The 19,557-nt window shown below is 43.8% G+C and overlaps 1 protein-coding gene across 4 annotated transcripts in view; it reads left to right on the top strand.

Annotated features, from left to right (window-relative positions):
• Positions 1-19,557, top strand: part of DNAH6 (dynein axonemal heavy chain 6) — a 149,713-nt gene that overhangs the window by 57,586 nt on the left and 72,570 nt on the right. For all 4 annotated transcript variants that reach the window (XM_072951557.1, XM_072951556.1, XM_072951558.1 and 1 more), the window contains exons 32-42: positions 261-409; positions 2,272-2,379; positions 5,722-6,277; positions 7,085-7,207; positions 10,718-10,900; positions 11,428-11,571; positions 12,717-12,938; positions 13,745-13,892; positions 14,833-14,990; positions 16,454-16,585; positions 18,964-19,135. In XM_072951557.1, coding sequence (XP_072807658.1) covers positions 261-409; positions 2,272-2,379; positions 5,722-6,277; positions 7,085-7,207; positions 10,718-10,900; positions 11,428-11,571; positions 12,717-12,938; positions 13,745-13,892; positions 14,833-14,990; positions 16,454-16,585; positions 18,964-19,135 — 2,095 coding nt within the window. The remainder of the gene's footprint in view (positions 1-260; positions 410-2,271; positions 2,380-5,721; positions 6,278-7,084; positions 7,208-10,717; positions 10,901-11,427; positions 11,572-12,716; positions 12,939-13,744; positions 13,893-14,832; positions 14,991-16,453; positions 16,586-18,963; positions 19,136-19,557) is intronic.

Below are 19,557 nucleotides of genomic sequence, written 5' to 3'. Positions count from 1 at the left end.
GGACCAGATGTCACCGAGGTCACATCTCCATCCATGGAAGGGAAGCTGAATCAGTGCTCGGGCGTCCCTGTATGATTCCCACCTTCCTCCTTGTGGCACAGAAAACCCTTTGCCCTTCAGTCCTGACGTTCCTTTGTTACAGGGTGTGACGACTTGGAGAGATGTGACACCTGAAGGAGACTCTGAATGCTCTGGTGCTGTGTTCACGTGTTGTGAGCAATGTAAGATGACGAGCATCGCACTGCATCTCTCCACTCTAGGTAATCCTGTACTCCGAAGGATTCGAATCCAGTAAGATTTTAGCGAGGAAGATGACTCAGATGTATAAGCTTTGCAGCGAGCAGCTTTCTCAGCAGGATCACTACGACTTCGGCATGAGAGCCGTGAAGTCCGTGCTGGTCATGGCTGGGTAAGGAGCCAGAGTGGGCAGCAGTCCAGCTCCAAACCATGTCATCAGATGCATTTAACAAGTAATTCACAGGGGGCAGGGTGTAGCTCAAGTGGTAGAGTATATGCCTGCTGTGCACAAGGTCCCGGGTTCAATCCCCAGTACCTCCTCTAAAAAGATAAGTAAATAAATAAACCTAATTACCTCCCCCACCCTCTACCCCTACCTAAATTAGTTAAAAAAATTTTTTTTAAGGATTTGTAATTTTAAAAAAACCAACTCACTCACAGATGGCTCTTAAAGCAACACAGTAGGAGATTAACAAGTGCCAGATGCTGTCATTCTTGTCTTGGAACCACCCCCCCGGCCCCCGCCACTGTGACATGGGGCTCCGATCTTCATCCCACCATGGTTCTTCACTGTGAGAACCCACATGGCTGCGCCCAGCCCGAACCTGAGTCTCGGCTAGGCTTTGGCAAACGTTTGTTTCCCCTGAACTCGTCCCGTGCGGTAGGTTTTAGTACGAAAGCCTTCACCCCCATAAGACAGGGTGGCTGGACGTAAAAGGCATGCAGTCTGTCATGTGTTTGTTTGTTTGTTTTTAAATTAAATTCAGTGTTTTCAAAACTGGAGCTTCACTGGGTTTGGCCTCAGCAGCCTCTTCTTTGCCATCTGCTTAGTTGAGTGGCTTGTGCTGTTTATCCTCAAATGCAGACAAACGGCTTTCAGCCCACTGTTCAGAGCTGACTCATGCCTGGAGTGAGTTAGCATTGTCGGCTGGCATCTGTGTGGTGTCGCGAGTGGTCCCTCTACTTATACTTTGTTGCTAGTGAGGGGACACTGGGCTCCAGAAAGGCAGGAGCCCTCGCACTGGGGGTGGGCGGGCTGTTCGGGACGGTGCCTGTTGGACGAGGCTTCCCCCCCTCACTGGGACAAAATGGGAAGAGAAGTGTGCCCTTTACCGTGATTTCAGCGTCCACAAAAGCTGCTACAGAGTGCTCTATTCTAAGGGCTGGCGTGAGAAACTGGGGAAGTAGCTATTAGAAAGATTTGTTTTATTTCAGATTTTTTTCTACTTAATGATTAGCACAAGTTTAACATTCTTCTGGTCGGGCTATTTGACTTGATAAGAACGGGAGCCCCCAGGGAAATTTCACTACCACCAGAGTCAGCCCTGCGGGTCGCCTGACAAAGCCGGACGCACTGGGAGAAGCCTCAGTTCCATTGCTCCATCCTCAGTCCGGGCTTCTTTCCTAGACTCCACCTCTGTCTTCACAGTGTGGTCCAAGGCTAAGCTGCTTTCTAGTTCCCAGTGAAGCAAAAGTCTTTCCTCTCTTCAGGCCCCAACTGCTCTCTTTATAACCTGTGGACACTTTATAACATGTGGAACCCCCAGCTTGTCCGGAGTCTCTGAGGGAATCTGTCTTCTCTCTAGTTCTTCCCCTCGGGCCACGACTCACTGGCTCAGGCTCTGCACATCTCTTTAGAGGATGGAGTGACCGAAGGAAAAATAAGAGCCAGCAAGAGCAGAGCAGAGCATTGTGGGCTAAGAGTGAAGGAAGTCGCAGGGCTATGCATCACCATGATGTACTCAGGGGCATGTAAAGACAGGTTAGATAAAGTCTAGTTTGATGGGGGGAGCTTGAGAAACTGTCCTTGTCATTCTCCTTGAGGCCACATAGCCTGTACCTGACTTGGTCACGTCCTCTCCTGGAGACGGATGCGGGACACGCGAGGGAAAGTGGTCCTCTCCTTCCGGCAGGAGTCTGCACTGCGGTGCCCTCCACCCTCTCTGCAGGCCGAATCCCTCACCCACAGATTTGGAAAATCTCATTCAATACGATGTTCTCACGATGTCATCTGAATTATCCCTTTATATTTAGATCTTTAAAAAGAGAGAACCCAGACCTCAGTGAAGATGTGGTGTTGATAAGAGCTTTACGAGACTCTAATTTGCCAAAATTCCTAGCAGACGATGCTGTTCTCTTCAGGTAAACGTCTCGATGTTACAGATAAAGCCTGGCTGCTGTGTATAGGTAAAGGGTGGTTGGTCTTCAAATATGTCTGTCACTTGTAAGGTCATAACTTTCTCATCATTTCCAGGGATACTTACTGCAATTTTAAAAATGCAAGCTTCAGATGAAGATGCTACCGATTTTAGCCTCAATCCAGTTGTTTATTTTTTTTTCAAAGTATCGATCACCAAGCTGCATGCTATGCTATTAGCATGTGGCTGCAAGTTTCTGAGCTAAGAGAAATTCCTGACCCAAAAGAAGCAAATTTGAGCCTCAACATAAGTGTGATTGCTTTTATCGATTTCTACTTTTATTATTTAGTTTTATGTTTATCCAAGCCACGTATGTATGTAGTTTTAAAAATACAGTGCTGTTATAAAATTACTCTCAGGAAAAACAGCGCTCCCCTGCCCTTCACTAGCTCCCGCCTCCCAAAGGCAATCACTTGTCAGTTCATGCATTCATTCTTTCATTTTGCTATTTCCCTCCCTGTTGTATAGGACCATGTTTATGCCATTTCATGATTTTTCAGTTTTAGGTATTACCTAGTAAGTCACTAACAGAGAGAAGAGGATGTGCACATGCCCCCCTCCCCTCCCCCATCCCCTCTGTGGAGTCACACGGTAGCATAACTGGGGCTAAGTATCCGGGTTTTCCAGAATTTATTACAGAGATAGAAATGTTACCCAGAGCTGAGCTACATTTCCCTTGTTATTAAATCATCTAGCCTTTTATCTTCCCTGCATTTATTAACTGTCTTAGTTTTTGTTTTTTATTCCTTCACCTACTTTTCTGTGATTGATCACTAATTCATTTCCGAATTCCGCGAGTGTAAATCTCAAAAAAAAAAAAAAACTTCAGTTATACACAATATTCTGTCGAATTTGTCTCCTTGGAGCCCTCTGCTCTCCTCTCTAACCTAGACTGGTTGCCTGCTACCCTTGGGGCGCATCTGTCATTCTGGGATGTCCTTTACGTCCATGTGCCTTTTGTCCACTGTCAGATCCCCTGTTTCCCAGAACACGTGTCTACTCACTTTTGGCAGAACACAGTGATGAGGGGGAGGGTATAGCTCAAGTGGTAGAGCGCATGCTTAGCCTGCATGAGGTCGTGGGTTCAATCCCCAGTACCTCCTCTAAGAATAAATAAATACTAAATAAACCTAATTACCTCCCCCCACCAAAATAAATAAATTCATTAAATAAACTTAAAAAAAAAACACAACGATGAAAATTCCTCAACATTTATGTTTGCACATTCAGGACATTTCTGGAAGTGAGATTCTGGGAATTATGTTCCCTAGGTCATAGACAGGAATGGACATGTTTAATTTAGGTAGATCCTGTCGGTATGGCCTCCAAAGACATTTTGCATTTATATAAATAGTTTTGTGAACATGCCCCTTTCCCTTTATGTGTTTGAGAGGGAGACCAAACATAGTAGCCAACTTTAATATAAATTACTTTAATTATTAGTATCAAGGAGCATCATTTCTGACACTCGTTAGTCATTTGAATTCATTTTTCTTAGGGCATCATTCTGTTATGCTCTTTTACGTAGTGATTTGTGGGAACTCATAAACTTCATCTGGTATAAAACTTGGAAATACTTCTCTAAGTATATCACTCACTCTTTAGGTATAAAGCCTTTTTGCCTCGCAGAAGTTTGGTATTTCCTGGTTTGTTTTTATTTTTCACTGTATCATCTTTTTTTAAAGTTATCAAATTTTTGTCCTTCTTAGGTAGACTTTCTTACCAGTGTTGTAAAATGCATCTCTTATATTATCATCAGTACCTTTTTTTCTTGCTCTTTTTTATTGAAGTATAGTTGATTTACAATATTATATTTGTTTCAGGTCTATAGCATAGTGATTGAATGTTTTGATAGATTATACTCCATTAAAATTATTATAAAGTATTGGCTACATTCCCTGTGCTGAACAATATATCCTTGTAACTTATTTATTTTATACATAATAGTGTGTACCTCTTAATCCCGTGCCCTTATCTTGCCCCTCCCCACTTCTCTCTCCCTACTAGTAACCACTAGTTTGTTCTCTCTACTGATGGATCTGGTTTTTTTCTTTCTTTCTTTTTTGTTACATTCACTAGTTTGCTTTATTTTTTCAAATCCACATATAAGTGATATCCTACTGCGTTTGTCTTTCTCTACCTGACTTATTTCACTCAGCATAATGCCTTCCAGGTCCGTCCATATTGTTGCAAATGGCAAATTTTCATTCTTTTTAATGGCTGAGTAATATTTCAATGTATATATATATATGTATACACATACGTATACACCAAATATTCTTTATGCGTTCATCTGTTGATGGATACTTCAGTTGCTTCCATATCTCAGCTATTGTAAATAATGCTGCTATGAACATTGAGCATGTATCTTTTCAAATTAGTATTTTCATTTTCTTTGGATATATAGCCAGGAGTGGGATTGCTGGATCCTATGGTCATTCTATTTTTAGTTTTTCAAGGACCCTCCATACTGTTTTCCATGGTGGCTACATGAGTTTACATTCCCACCATGAGTGTACGAGTGCTCCCTTTTCTCCACATCCTCCCCAACATTTGTTATTTGTGGTCTTTTTGATGATAGCCATTCTGACAGGTGTGAGGTGATACCTCATTGGAGTGTGGGTATGCGTTTCTCTGAGGACTGGCAGTGTTGATCAGCTTCTCATGTGCCTGTTGGCCATCTGTATGTCTTCTTTAGGAAAATGTCTATTCAGGTCTTCTGTTTATTTTTTACTTGCGTCTTTTTAATATGGAGTTGTATGAGTTGTTTATATATTTTAGGTATTAACCCCTTATCAGTCATATCACTGACAAATATTTTCTCCCATTCAGTAGGCTGTCTTTTGTTTTGTCAGTGGTTTCCTTTGCTGTGCAGCTTTTAAGTTTAAGCAGGTCTCCTCTTTTATTTCTCATTTTGCTTAGTTGGGTCCTCCCTCTTTTCTTCTTGAGAAATAAATAAAATTTTTAAGATAAACTAATAAATTCATCCCCTTCTGTATGTTTGGTACTATGCCATGTACTGTATATAACAAAATCATAAATAAAAAAAATCTCAAAAATCTCCCAGTATACTTAAGAACATTGGTCTACTGTACAGGAAACAAATGAAATCATACACAATTTCAGAGAAATGATAGATTCTGGTATAACACATAGGATTATCTCGGACTGCAGACAAAAAGATTAATGAGAAAAATGGAACCAATGATACTGTTTAATCAATTAACTGTAACAAACATGGGGAAATATCAATGACCGGTGGTTTCTAACTGATTCTTTTTTCCAGTGGAATTATATCTGACCTTTTTCCTGGAGTCCAAATTCCAGCACATGATTATGGAATATTACAGTCAACAATTATAAATGTCATGAATGGACAAAACCTTCAACCTGAGACATGTATGGTTGAAAAAGTGATACAGTTCTATGAAACTATGCTAGTAAGGCATGGTGTCATGTTAGTCGGGCCAACTGGAGGTGGCAAGACCACAGTTTACCGAATACTAGCAGAAACTTTAGGAAACTTGCGGAAACTTGGTATAGATAATCCCTTTTACCAACCAGTAAAAACATATGTTCTTAATCCTAAATCGATTACAATGGGTGAATTGTATGGTGAAGTTAATAACATAACCTTAGAGTGGAAAGATGGTTTGATGGCGCTCAGCGTCCGAGCAGCTGTGAATGACACTTCCGAGGACCACAAATGGATCATCAGTGATGGGCCAGTGGATGCTCTTTGGATTGAAAATATGAACACAGTCTTGGATGATAACAAGATGCTGTGCCTGGCTAACAGTGAGAGGATTAAACTCACGCCTCAAATCCACATGCTTTTCGAGGTAAATATATATTCCTTACTGCAGTATGAAACTGTTCATTACGTTGGCATGCCATCGTTAATTGTTTGTCTTGCTGATGTATCATTTATTATCTGTAAGGCCTACCACGATGTTTTGTTTGCATACTAAATACTATTCAAATTGCCCTTTATAATAATAGATTATAGATTGTCCATTCTGTTAACCAGAAGCCCTGAAATATTCCCATCTCTCTATAAACAAGAAATGCAGTCAATTCTGGCTTCCCCAGCACTTGTTTCTTTTCCTTTGGAGGTGGTTATATATATTGATGTCTTTACACTGTTTGAAATGCTCTCCAAGTTAAAAATAATTGTTATTTTTAAGATGAATACATCGTCCTTCTGTGGTGTGAGTATTTGGTGGTGGGCTTGGAAAAGGAATGTGAGCCAAACATAGCTACACAGTGTTCTGGAAGATAGCACACCCTGCTGCAGTCAGTCATTCATCAAACGTTAATTGAACACCTGCTGTGTCCTAGGTGTTGGGCTGGGCCAGGGTGTAAGAATAAAAAAGGTAAAAAGAAAACAAAAGGAAGGGAAAGGAAATAGCTGTACCTCCCGTAAGGATTTGGCAGCATCCTTCTATGCTTACATGTATTTTTTCCCTCCTATGCCTCACTTAACTTCCCTTCTCCATTTCTAATTACTTATAACCCTTCCAGTCTCTTCTACACACATCCTTACAGTGTAAACGTAAACTTCAAACGTGTAAACCATTAACGTTAAAGCTGGGGGGATAAAGGAGTATCATATCAACCGTTTCCTGTTCAACTCCCTTCAATTTTAGGTGCAAGATCTAAAGGTTGCCTCTCCTGCGACTGTCAGTAGATGTGGGATGGTGTTTGTGGATCCCGATGAGCTGAAGTGGATGCCTTACGTCAAAACCTGGATGAGGAGTGTTTCTAAAAAAGCAAGTGCAGCCGGGCGCTCCCCATTATCTCCGTCTGCCTGGGCTCCCCCCGCCCTCGAGTGCCCGCGTGGCAGTTGGTTAAGGCCTCACTGGGCTTGACTGAGGGAACCCCAGCCCTGTGCCTAGCCCTGTCCCTGAGATTTCTTGGGATCCTCCAGCAGTGTGATCTATTCCCCAAGCCTGTCATTGTTTGTTCCCTCAACCTGCCAGCCTGCCTCCTCGCTCTGGCTTCTGCCTACCCTGCCTGGCTTCTCCCCAGCCTGGGTTCTCTCAAACACAAACACGGACACTTCCTTGAGTTTCCCCTAAAAAAAAACTTTGCAGAAGGCTTGAGATAATGAGAGGGAAGCACAAGAAGAAAAAAGAGCATTTAAATCCAGGCACTGCCACTGTTTGTAGATCGTAGGAGCCCCAAACACCACGGAGAGCCAGAAAGAAGAGGAAACCAGTTCACTTCCCACCCACTCTTAGGTCCTTTGCCCGAGACACATTCTAACATCGGCATCAGAGGTACCATTCCACTCAAAGTGAAGGAGAGCTTTTACGTTATCACTCAGAACAGCTCACTTCCATATTATCTTCTGTACCTTCTCCATTCCAAAGTAGACTTCCTCTTTACCTTAACAAGCCTTCTTTTTCAGTTTCGCCCCATCTCATCTCAACCCCCGCTCCAAGAGAGCACCATTCTTCTGCCTCTCCTGCTCCAAAGATGAGTCAGAAAACTATATTGTTTTCTTCATTCTTAGGCGTCAACATTTTAAGAACATTGTGGTCTACTCTCAGAGCAACCTGATGCAAGCAAGTAATTCTCAGAGTTGAGACTTCATCATGGGCTGCCATAAGATGTTAAATGTTCCTGAGTTCACCTTTTTAATAGACTTTCTAAAATTTTGATTTACCTTTATTTTTATTTAGAGCAGTTTTAGGTTTATAGAAAAATGTAACAGAACGTACAGAGAGTTCTCATACGCTTTCTCTCCTCCAAACATAGTTTCCTCTATTACCAGCATTTTGCATTGGTGTGGTTGGTACATCTGCTAAAATTGATGAACCAATACTGATGCATTCTTATTAACTGAAGTCCACAGTTTACATTACGGTTCACTCTTTGTGCTGTACCACTCTATGAGTTTTGATAAACGAACACTATCATGTATCCACTATTATGGTATACAAAATAGTTTCGCTGCCTTAAAAATCTGTCCTCCACCTGTTCATCCTTCCATACCCTCCCCCAACCCCTGGCAACCGCCAGTTGCTTTACTGTCTCCATAGCTTTCCCTTTTCCGGAATGCCATATAGTTGGAACAATACAGTGTGTTTTCAGATCGACATCTTTCACTTAGTAATACGCACTCAGGATTCCTTCATGTCTTTCTGCGGCTTGAGAGCTCATTTCTTTGGGGCACTGAATGATAGTCCGTGGTGTGCATTTATCAAGTTTATCCATTCACTTACTGCAGGATATCTCAGAGTTTCCAGGGTTTAGCGATTATGAATAAAGCTCCTATAAACAGCCATGTACGGCTTTTCGTGTAGGTGTAAGTTTTCAACTCATTTGGGTAAATACCTAGGACCGTGATTGCTGGATCATGTGGCAGAATCACGTTTAGCTTTGTAAGACAGCTGTCGGTGTGTCTTCCAAGGTGGTTGTGCCTTTTGCACCCCCACCAGCCGTCAGTGAGAGTTCCTGTTGCTTCGCATCCTCACCAGCGTTTGGTGGTGTGGTGTTTGAGACTTGAGCCGTTCTAATAGGCATGTAGTGGTATCTCGTTGTTGTTTTAATGTGCTGTTTTGTGATACATGATGTTGAATGGCTTTTATATTGTTTATTCGCCATCTATACCTCTTCTTTGATGAGGTTTCTGTTCAAATCCTTTGCCTACTTTTTATTGGGTCATCTTATTATTGAGTTTTGAGAGTTCCTTATGTATTTTGGATACAAATTCTTTATCAGATATGTGTTTTGCAAATACTTTCTCCCAGTCTGGCTTGTCTTCCCATTCTCTTAACCGTGTCTTTCACAGCATACAGCTGTTTAATTTTAATGAAAGCTAATTTATCCATTTTCCTTTCACAGATTGTGCTTTTGTTGTTAGATCTAAAACCTCATTTCCAAACCTGTCACCAAAATATTCTCTGTTGTCTTCTAGAAGTTTTATGGTTTTGCTTTTTTACATTAAGGTTTATGATCCATTTTGAGTTAATTTTTGTGAAAAGCATAAGATCAATGTCTAGATTCTTTTTTTTTTTTTTTACCATGTGGACGTCCAACTCCAGCACCATTTTTGGAAACACTGTCCCCTCTCCATTGGATTGCCTTTGTCCCTTTGTCAAAGATCAGTTGACCATATTTGTATGAGTCTATTTCTGGGATCTCTCTCTTGTTCCATTAATCTGTTTGTCAGTTCTTTTGCCAGTACCGCCCTGTCTAGATCACTGTGGCTTTACAGTGAGTCTTGACGTGGGGCGGTGTCAGCCCTCCAAACTGGTTCCCTAATGTTGCGTTCGCTATTCTGGGTCTTCTTCCCTCTCCGTGTAAACATTAGACTCAGCTTGTTGATACCCACAAAGTAACTTACTGGTGTTTTCACCCATCGCATCAAACCTATAGATAAGTTAGGAATGACTAACATCCTCACAATGTTGGGTCTTCCTGTCCGTGCGCGTGAGCCATCTGTCCACTTACTTAGATCTTCTTTGGTTTCTTTCATCAGAATCTTGTAGTTTTTCTCATATAAATCTTGTACGTATTTTGTTAGAAATACACCTACGTATTTTATTTTTTGGTACTTATGTAAATGATGCTGTATTTTTTATTTCAAACTCTAATTACTCATTTTTGGCATATAAGAAAGTAATTGGCTTTTGTATATGAACCTTGTCTTGTACAACTTTGCTGTAACAACTTATTTGTTCCAGGAGTTTTCTGTCAGTTCTTTGGGATTTTCTATGTAGATAATCATGTCATCTGTAAACAAAGACAGTTTTCTTCTTTCTTCCCAATCTGTGTACTTTTTACTTCCTTTTATTGCCCTATTGCATTAACTAAGACTTTTAGTACAATGTTAACAGAAGTGAGAGGGGCAACATTCTTTGTTAAATCTTTAGGAGTTAGTCCTTTACCTTACATAGATATTTTAAATGTCTCATTTTATACTTCTTTTTTATTGCTCTTAATTGTGAGACACATCAGCAGTACAGAAGACTGCATGAAATATATACTGACAGTTTAACAAAGGATTATAAAATAAACACCTGTGGGCCCATTACCAGATCAAGATGTAGGGCATCATCAGCTACCCAGAGTCTCCCCCTTGTGGCCCTTCCAAGTCACAGAGGGTTTTTTTTTTTTTTAATTTAACTTGCCTCATATCTTATGATGCTTATTCCCTTCAATCTAAGTCACAGGCTATATTGCAACTTACAAGTGTGAACAAACCCTTTTTAAACTTCATTATATATTTTATCTGCTCTTGCTAAAATATCATTTGTTTGTTTACCTTTCAGCTGAACGAAGAAACCCAAGGGTATATATTGAATCTTTTCCAGCGTTACGTTGATGATGGTTTAAATTTTATCAATAAAAAGTGCAGCCAAGCAATCCCGCAAGTGGACATCAGCAAAGTTACCACACTCTGTTGCTTACTGGAGTCTCTGATGCTCGGGAGAGATGGAATCAATTTGACAGTGGTAGGCAGGGTCTTACTGCTGTAAAACTGGGAAAATGGGATTCTTGTATGGATGCTTTGCAAAGAAATAACCACAGACTTTCCATCGTACGACCGTTTGATTCTCAAGTTAATTTTTTAGGGGATTAATGACTGTGAGTAGATTTGTAGAATCTCAGATTTGGAAGGAATTCTAGCCCATAGTTTATCTTAAACTCAATTTTTAAATTCCCTCACAGTCTATAACATTTTCCTAATGTGTGTCTCCTTAAACACCTTCATGTGGGGATGGACATAGTTATAACAGTTGAAAGATAACCTTGAGCTTTTGTTCCACATGCTCCTCGCCACTCATTTTCTTATTAGAGTACTTATACTATGATAAAACATCACTGTGGGAACCATTGAATGAAATATAAAAAAACATACAGTGTGCCCTTTTAAAAATGCATGCGCCTACACAAAACAAAAGTCTTTATTCTTTGCAATTTAGAACTCTTTTTATGTTAACATACGAAATATTAAAATTCTTTCTCTTTGTTCTTTCAGGAGCAAACAAAACTGAACACTATACTGTGTCAGACTTTTATATTCTGTTACGTATGGTCTCTAGGCGGAAATTTAACTGAAAACTACTGGGATTCTTTTGACACGTTTATTAGGACACAATTTGATGATAATCCTGATGCCAGGGTAAGAACCAAATACATTTAAACATAATAACTCTGAATCATTAAAATTAAATTTGAAGACTAAAACTTTAAAAGCCTTAGTTATACTATAAATCTTAATTCTTCGTTTAAAAGGGCTTCTAAAATTATTTACTTTTTTAGGCCATGGATAACACTTATTTCTTTTGAAAGTTTTTAGGAGTTCTCTCCTGACCACGTGAAGAAAGTAAGGTATAAAAGTGTATAAAAACTTCCTACTATAAACAGAAACATTGAATTCTAGTTAGTAAATTTATTTTTTCACGGTGCCCTGGTTTAGCAATTCTGAGACGACTTTCTGTACGTTCTAAGATTGAGCGAATGAATCAGTATATTGAAGATAATGGCGACCAGGTACCTCACTGTTAAGATCAGATTGAGGACAACTGGGAATTTAAGACAAAGAGACAGACTCAGAATTCTTCACTGAACCCTTGCTGCAGGCTCTTTAACAAGTGAGGCTTTTCATAACTTGGCCCCACCTGTGTTTCTAGACTTACCTCTTACAGTTCCCAACGTGCATGGCACTTTCCATGGCTTCCAGGCCTGTCTGCTTAGCCTACACCTTGACCCTTCCTTCCCCATCCCCGTCTCATCCCTTCTTTGCCCGTCTGGCCCTGCTTGTCTTTCAAGTCCGAGTTGTAGCATGGCCATCCCCTAGAACCCCTTCTAAATCTCTAGCCACCAGCACAGCTCCCCTGCAAGGAGGATGAGCCATCCCTCCTTTGCGAATGTACTGAGCTCCATCGGAACCCTTATTTCTCCATGAGAAATCATTAATGTGCTTGTGTCGATTACGAGGTCTTTGAAGGCAAGGCGGGTCCTCTTTCCGCATTTTCCTCCAGCACCGAGCACAGTATTTGGTGTGGAGTGAGCCCCTGAATGATGGACTGAATTGAAAACGCTTTACAAGTCCAATGGGGGTTTTTGTTATAGTCAGCTGTCAGGTTCAACGTATTGTATTGCTTGGTTCTGTTAAAGAAGTGGAGTCTGGTACTCCAACAACCATTTCTCTACAAAGAAACAAACCCAGACCCACCCTTGTTCTACGGCTGTCTTTGTTCCTGTGAGTGTTTCTGCTGCCGTGTGTCAATCCTGTCGAAAGTGGTGTTTAATTTTGCACCCTAGCTTCCCAGTTCCGGCGACCTGTGGAGCATTCACATGGACTTTGACACCAAACGGCTGGACCCCTGGGAACGAATCATACCCACCTTCAAGTACAGCCGAGAGGTCCCCTTTTTTGAGATGCTTGTCCCCACGGCTGACACGGTGCGCTTTGGGTACCTGATGGAAAAACTCCTGGCAGTCAGGCATTCGGTGCTGCTCACTGGAATAACTGGAGTTGGCAAGGTAGGAATGCTACATCAGACGAGAAGGTCTGTCCACAGTGAGGGCATGAGGGACAGAGCTTTGTAAATACTCGTATGATTTATCAGTACCTTATTTTCCAGGGGAATTTTGAATTTTGATCGCTTTTTTCCAGGAAAAGTCTGACTACGCTGAATCCATACCCACCCTACGGTTTGCCACTCTTTGAATAAATCCATGGCGTCATTAATACATAAGCCAGAGGACCCTGTGGGCCAAGCTTTTGTGTCTGGGGGCATTTATGTGGTGTCGCTTAGAATTTCTGGGGCTGCCTCTGTGGGTCAGCATGGGGTTAGGGTGGGAATCGGTCTAGGTGGTTTGTGCACCCAGTGGATTACTGATGAAGGTCAGTCTGTTACCTCCTGCCCATTTACTTCTTAACACAGCGATGATGTGTAGAAAAAGTAGAGGGAAAATGCTGATTGGTCTTGTTGGTTTGCGTGAAGGTCCACATAAACAGAGACTTGCTGTTTCCCCTCTAAATTATTTCTGAGTTTCTGGCTCCTGTTACCACATCGACTTCGATAGTAACCAAGACGGATCTTGGTATGAAACTGAAATAAAATTTTTTTGCTGAGATAGATCTGATTAGAGTATTTCTTTAGCTCTGATAAATCTAATTAAAATGAATTTCCAGGAAGAGGAAGGCAGACATTTCAGTCTGACTTCAACCTCTCTCCTTTTGTCCTGTTTCTTCCTCATTGTACTGGGTTATTACTGATAGAGACAATTGGAAAGATACTGTACTGAACGTGAAATCAGTTAACATATTTTTTTACAATTTAAAGTCTGTTATTGCAAAAGGACTGTTAAATAGAATTCAAGAATCAGCTGGCTATGTTCCTGTGTATCTGAATTTTTCCGCTCAAACTTCATCGGCAAGAACACAAGAGATCATTGAGTCCAAACTGGAGAGGAAAAGAAAAAATATTCTAGGTAAGAATTATTATTGTCATTTGTCCCACACAAATTTTTATTATGCTAATAAAGTCACAAAAAACAGTGCATGTAATAAAGTTACAACTGGGTATTTTCTTTGCTCAGTTTATTTGTAAAGGTGACTCTGTTCATGTGTTCTTTCCTGTGCTATGTATCAAGGTATCTTCCTGTTAGCAAGTGAGTGGTTTATTCCGATCACCTTCAACTCAAAAAATCTTCAGTCCCTGCCTCTCTCTGGCTCTCCCTCTCCACTTGGGCTCTGCTTCCAAACCTGCACTGATTTTTCTTTTTTTCTTTCTTTAATGGAAAGATAGTCGATTTACAATATTGTATCAGTTTCTGGTGTACAGCATCATGTTTCAGTCATCCACGTACAGACGTACATTCGTTTTCATATTCTTGTTCATCATAGTTTACTACAAGATATTGACTACAGTTCCATTTATTTAAAATAAACAAACAAACCTCTTTATATCTGGTGCGTTGAGTCATCTGAGCTCAGTCGGGAGCAAGCGTGGAAGTTTTGTGGCTGTTCCTCCAGTCCGCGCTCTGAGCCAGGTTTTGTGGCATCGCCCTCGTCCTTCCTTATTAACCACGCAGATAAAGAGCATAACTTTAGGTCACTTATAGTTGCCTTGAGTCTGGTCCAAATGGCATCATCCTACACCGCGGAGGGATGATGAGGGTGAGGGAGCCCCTGACAGTGTGGACGTCCCGGCCGGGCCCACAGCTCCCTGGCAGGGGCCTGGACGGGACCAGAGGGGTCTCTCCTCCTCAAGACACGACCGTGCTGGGGCCCTCCTCACTCTGCGAGAGGAGCTGAGCTCCCCACACGGTGTTCACCGTGTTCACTGAGCCTGAAGCCTCACCTGAGCTGTGCCTGATGTTTCCCAAGGGCGAATCGTGACTCTTAAATTCACGCTGTCTACCTCCCTAGGAGCACCGGGAAACAAGCGAGTCGTGATTTTTGTTGACGACTTAAACATGCCCAGACTGGATCGCTATGGCTCTCAGCCTCCCATTGAGCTGCTCCGGCAATTTCAAGATTTTGGTGGATTTTACGACAGAAACAAGCTCTTTTGGAAAGACATACAGGTTACTTTGGGCTTCAAATTGCTTTGCGTGCTTAAATTTAAACGGCTGTAAAGTTTAGTGTATTCGTTTGCCAGAGTTACCATAACAAAGTGCAACAGAGTGACTCAAACAACAGACATTTATTTTCTTACAGTTGTAGAAGCTGGAAGTCCAGGGTCAAGATGTCACAGACTGGTTTACTCTGGGGTCTCTGTCCTTGGTTTGTAGGTGGCTGTGTTCTCCCTGTGTCTTACGACCTTCCCTCTGTGTCCAGCTGTGTCCGAATCTCCTCTTCTTGAAAGGACACCAGTCATCCTGGATTAGGCCTCACCTATGGCCTCGTTGTGACTTAATTAGCTCTTGAAATGCCCTGTCTGCAGATACAGTCACACTGAGACGCTGGGGGTCAGGGCTTCAGCATGTGATTGGCCAGGGGGAGGCGGAGAAGGATACATAATTCAGCCCATGGCATGCGGCGTCAGTGTCTCTTCCGTGTGGCTCAGTTCATTCAGTCCATGTGGGTTCTCGCCCTGCTTGATTCATGAGGTGCATGGACGAGGGAGACCTCCCAGCCCCCTGGGGGGCCCAGCTTTGAGGGATGGATGAACATGTGTTTAATGCAGGGTGAGAAGTGGAGAGAGACTGGAAGGAGGTGGGGGCGGGTGCTGGGCTGATGATGAGAGAATCCTTCCTGGAAGAGGTGACGTCAGAACAGGATTTTGCGGGCAGGGCAGGGCAAAGCAAGGAAGGGGAGCTGTTTGCATCTCAGAGTCGTGTGGACTGTGAGCGCTGAAGCAGCCAGGGATGCAGATGTCAGCCCAGGGGGCCGTGGTGCCATGAGGAGGAATGTGGATTTATCCTCTCAGAGATCGGGAGCCTCTGATGGAAACGTTACAGAGCGATCCCCTGGGCTGCTGGGGAGGTGTGGGCTAGAGAGGAGGCAAGACCAGAGGCAACTGCAATATCACGTACCCATCAGTTGAAAGTGTTCCGACCAGAGGCTGGCAGGGAACGTAACCCTGTATTTCCCTGAAGAACAGTGGTTCCAGGTGCATTAATTCAGGGTTCCTGGCAATTTCATAGACTGTACCTGCCACAAATGACAAGAATTGACTATACTTAGTATTTGCTGAATGAGTGTCTTTTCATCTAAGGTACACATTCTTAAAATTTTTGAGATTACATTTTTACATGGGAGTATTTATACAAGGTAGATGAGTTAGCTGTGTGACCTTATTGGGAATAAGTTAGCAATTTATTTAACCACCCAGGGCCTCGGGTTTTTTTCATGTGCACGGTAGAAAGGACAACAGTGATCTCCGGAGGTGGTTGTGACGATGAAGTCAGATAACGTGTGGGAAACGTAACACAATGCTGTCAGTGGTAGGTCCTCCAGGATCGTTGGTTCTGAGTCCTGCCATTGGGACAGGCAGACGCCATCTCCTCCTCTGCTGGGTGACCCGAGTGGCTTTCTCTCCGTACAGGACGTGACGATTGTATCCGCGTGCGCGCCCCCGGGCGGCGGCCGGAACCCTGTGACCCCCCGCTTCATCCGACACTTCAGCGTGCTCTGCCTCCCCGTGCCCTCGGAGCACAGTCTGAAACAGATTTTCCAGGTGAGTGTGCATTTAACCTTGGGCAGGAGGGGAAAAGGAAACGTATTTATTCCAAGACTCGCACAATCAGAAGAGTCTGTTGTGTTTCCAGGGAGCCCCCCCAGCCTTCCCTGAGCAGAAACCCGGTAAACCCAGGGCCACCTGGGCACCATCCGACAGGCATATGCATCACAGCCTTCTGTGTTTGTGGGCTCGGAGATGGCTTTAGAGTCGTCAAAACACAGCCCCTACCTGTAAGGAAGGCTGTCCCCTGAGCCCTGGACGCCCAGCAGATCTCGTACACTACCAGCCCCCAACTCTGTGCTCATCCCCCTCCGACCACCACGTCTGTGTCCACTTGCCCACCAGACGCCACCCCCAATAACCCAGCGAGCCCAAGCTCAGCCCACCTAACCCAGAATTCACCAGCGCTGCAGCCACCAGCTCCAGCGTAAACAAGCAGCTGTATTTCTTCCATCTGTACAAATTTCCCCAAGGGGCCACTTCCTCCTCCTTTAAGTGGGGAAATAACTGTGTCTGCCCTGTAGGGCTCAGCAGACGTGTCCAGCAAGTGTGAGGCGTTATTCTGAATAGAGCGATGGGAGAGCATGAAGCAGCCTGAGCAGAGCGGGGATGCCCTAACCAGCTAGCGAAGATGCTCAGAGATTTGCAGATGCAAACTACTATATATAAAATGGATAGACAAGTTTCTACTGTGTAGCACAAGGAACTATATTCAGTATCTTGTAGTAACTTATGGTGAAAAAAAATATGAAAGTGAATATATGTATGTTCCTATGTGACTGAAGCATTGTGCTGTACACCAGAAACTGACACAACATTGCAAACTATACTGCAATAAAAATATATCAAAAAAGTAATTTAAAAAACGAAAACATAACACACACACACGCACAAAGATGCTCAGAGGAGACTGAGCTGTGTCCTGTGGGGTGGGAACTGACTGGGAGGAACAGACACGTGGGTGAATGAGGTCACAGAGTCAGGAAATGGCAAAGGGGGTGTCCAGGTCGGATAAGACGGGTGACTGGTCTGGGGAGGCTGACATTGGCTTAGTCACCCCAGAGCCGAAGAGGGCCAGTGGCGGGGGCGGTACATGAGCCTCTGCACTCACCAGCGTCAGCCTCTCCTTCCAGCCGGGCCCTCCCTCCTCGAGGAGAGGAAGGAGCAGAACCCACACGTGCACAGCCGTCAGCACATGGAAAGTGGTTTCCATACTGAAAGAGCTTACATCCGTGGAAAATTATTTTTAATAAATTTGAGGTAGTTCCAATGAGTTGTTCAAGTGCTGATGCCAACAGGATGTGTGAGAACTGCCACATTTTGCAACCCTTTCAGAGAGTGCTTGAGAGTGTGAAAGGTTAGGATGTTGGCTCCCATCATTAAGCAGCAAGTAAAGAACATGGCGTGAAGCGGGTACAGGGACCAGCACCGGTATTCCAAGACTTTTTCGGTTGAGAACCTTTTATTCTAAAGTTTGAAATGAGTGATTCCAACCATGCCCTCCGGACACACTTTGTGATGTATGTGATTGGTGCTGAGCGGGGTGTCCCAGGTAGCTTAGGACTGATGATGAAGTACTGAATTTGCATGCTGCTCCGGGCACCGGGAGCAGTGGGGAGAGAGGGTAGGGAGGAGGCTGCGTGGGGGCAGAGCCTGCACTGACAGGGGAGTGCGGGACTGATTCATGGAAACAGAAGGAAGACAAGAGTGGAAATGGAGAGGCCAGTGAGTGAAGGAGGGAGTGAAGAAGCCCAGATGGAAAAGAGTCGGGGCTGGGATGGAGTGACATCAGGAAACAGAAGGACGCAGACAGATTCAAGAAACGTATTCAAGATTGACTGCAGGGGACAGACAGTGGCAGGTGTCAAAAGAGACCGTCAAGTTCGTGATCTGAGTGGAGGGCGGGGCCGTACACCAAGATGGGGAGGCGGAAGGGTGGGGAGTTCGTAGCTATCAGTAAGCTGCACTTTCAGTATACATGAAGATGAAAGTCTGCGGAGCTGTTGGTCATTCACCCATAAAGATCAGAGAGAGGACTTCGGGTCATTCCCAGATAACTTGGGCACTCCATGAAGACCCTCTGGGCCCACAGCGAGCAGAGGTCTAAATTACGTGGGAAGTGGGTTCATGGCAAGTCCACGCCTCAGATGTGAATGCTGCTCAGGCCTCACCAGACAGTCACGGAGACAGGAGTGAGTCCATTCTGGAGAACAGACTCTGAAATGGAGAGTCCTGGCACCCGCGTGTCCTCACGTTGGAATTTGGCTTCTACTTACTACTAGAGGAAGTGTCACCAGATCCGAAGTTTTTGAAAGATAAATTTTGGTTTACAAAAAAAAGGCTCTGATGCTCTCATGTTACGTTTCTGGTTCTAGGCCATCCTCAGTGGCTTCCTGAGTGACTTCCTACCGGCGGTAAAGCAGACTGCATCAAACATTGTAGAAGCCTCAGTCGAGATCTATAACAGAATGAGCATTGATCTCCTGCCGACACCGGCCAAGTCCCATTACATCTTTAACTTGAGGGACTTATCCAAATGCGTGCAAGGTAGTGTATGGAGCCCACATTGCCTGGCCTGCCCCCTCCTTTCATTTCCACCCACCCCAGATCTCTCAGGAGAGGAGTATGTACATGGGTGTCGGTGACGTGTCTGGAAATCCCACCCCATGTACAAGTCACCTTTGACCCCAGCCCCAGGCTGACTGCTTCAAGCCACACTCCCATTTCTCACTCCCAGCTGATGGCCCGTCTTCTTTTTCACTGAAAAAACAAGCAAGCAACCAGAACTGCCTCCTCTTCCAAATCTCCCAGACGACCCGCATCTGCCTGCCTTCCTACTGCAGTGGTCCCGCTGTGCCTGCCCCTCTCGGGTGCCAGTACTCCCTCTGGTGCTGAGCCCCATCCCCTCCTGCCTACGCGAGGAGTTCGCTCTTGTATTTCCTGCTTCTCTTCCGCAGCGTCCGTGCTTC

Source organism: Vicugna pacos, chromosome 28, assembly GCF_048564905.1.
Source record: "Vicugna pacos chromosome 28, VicPac4, whole genome shotgun sequence".
Taxonomy (NCBI): domain Eukaryota; kingdom Metazoa; phylum Chordata; class Mammalia; order Artiodactyla; family Camelidae; genus Vicugna; species Vicugna pacos.
Note: the sequence above shows the minus strand (reverse complement) of the source record. Positions and strands in the feature narration are given on the sequence as shown.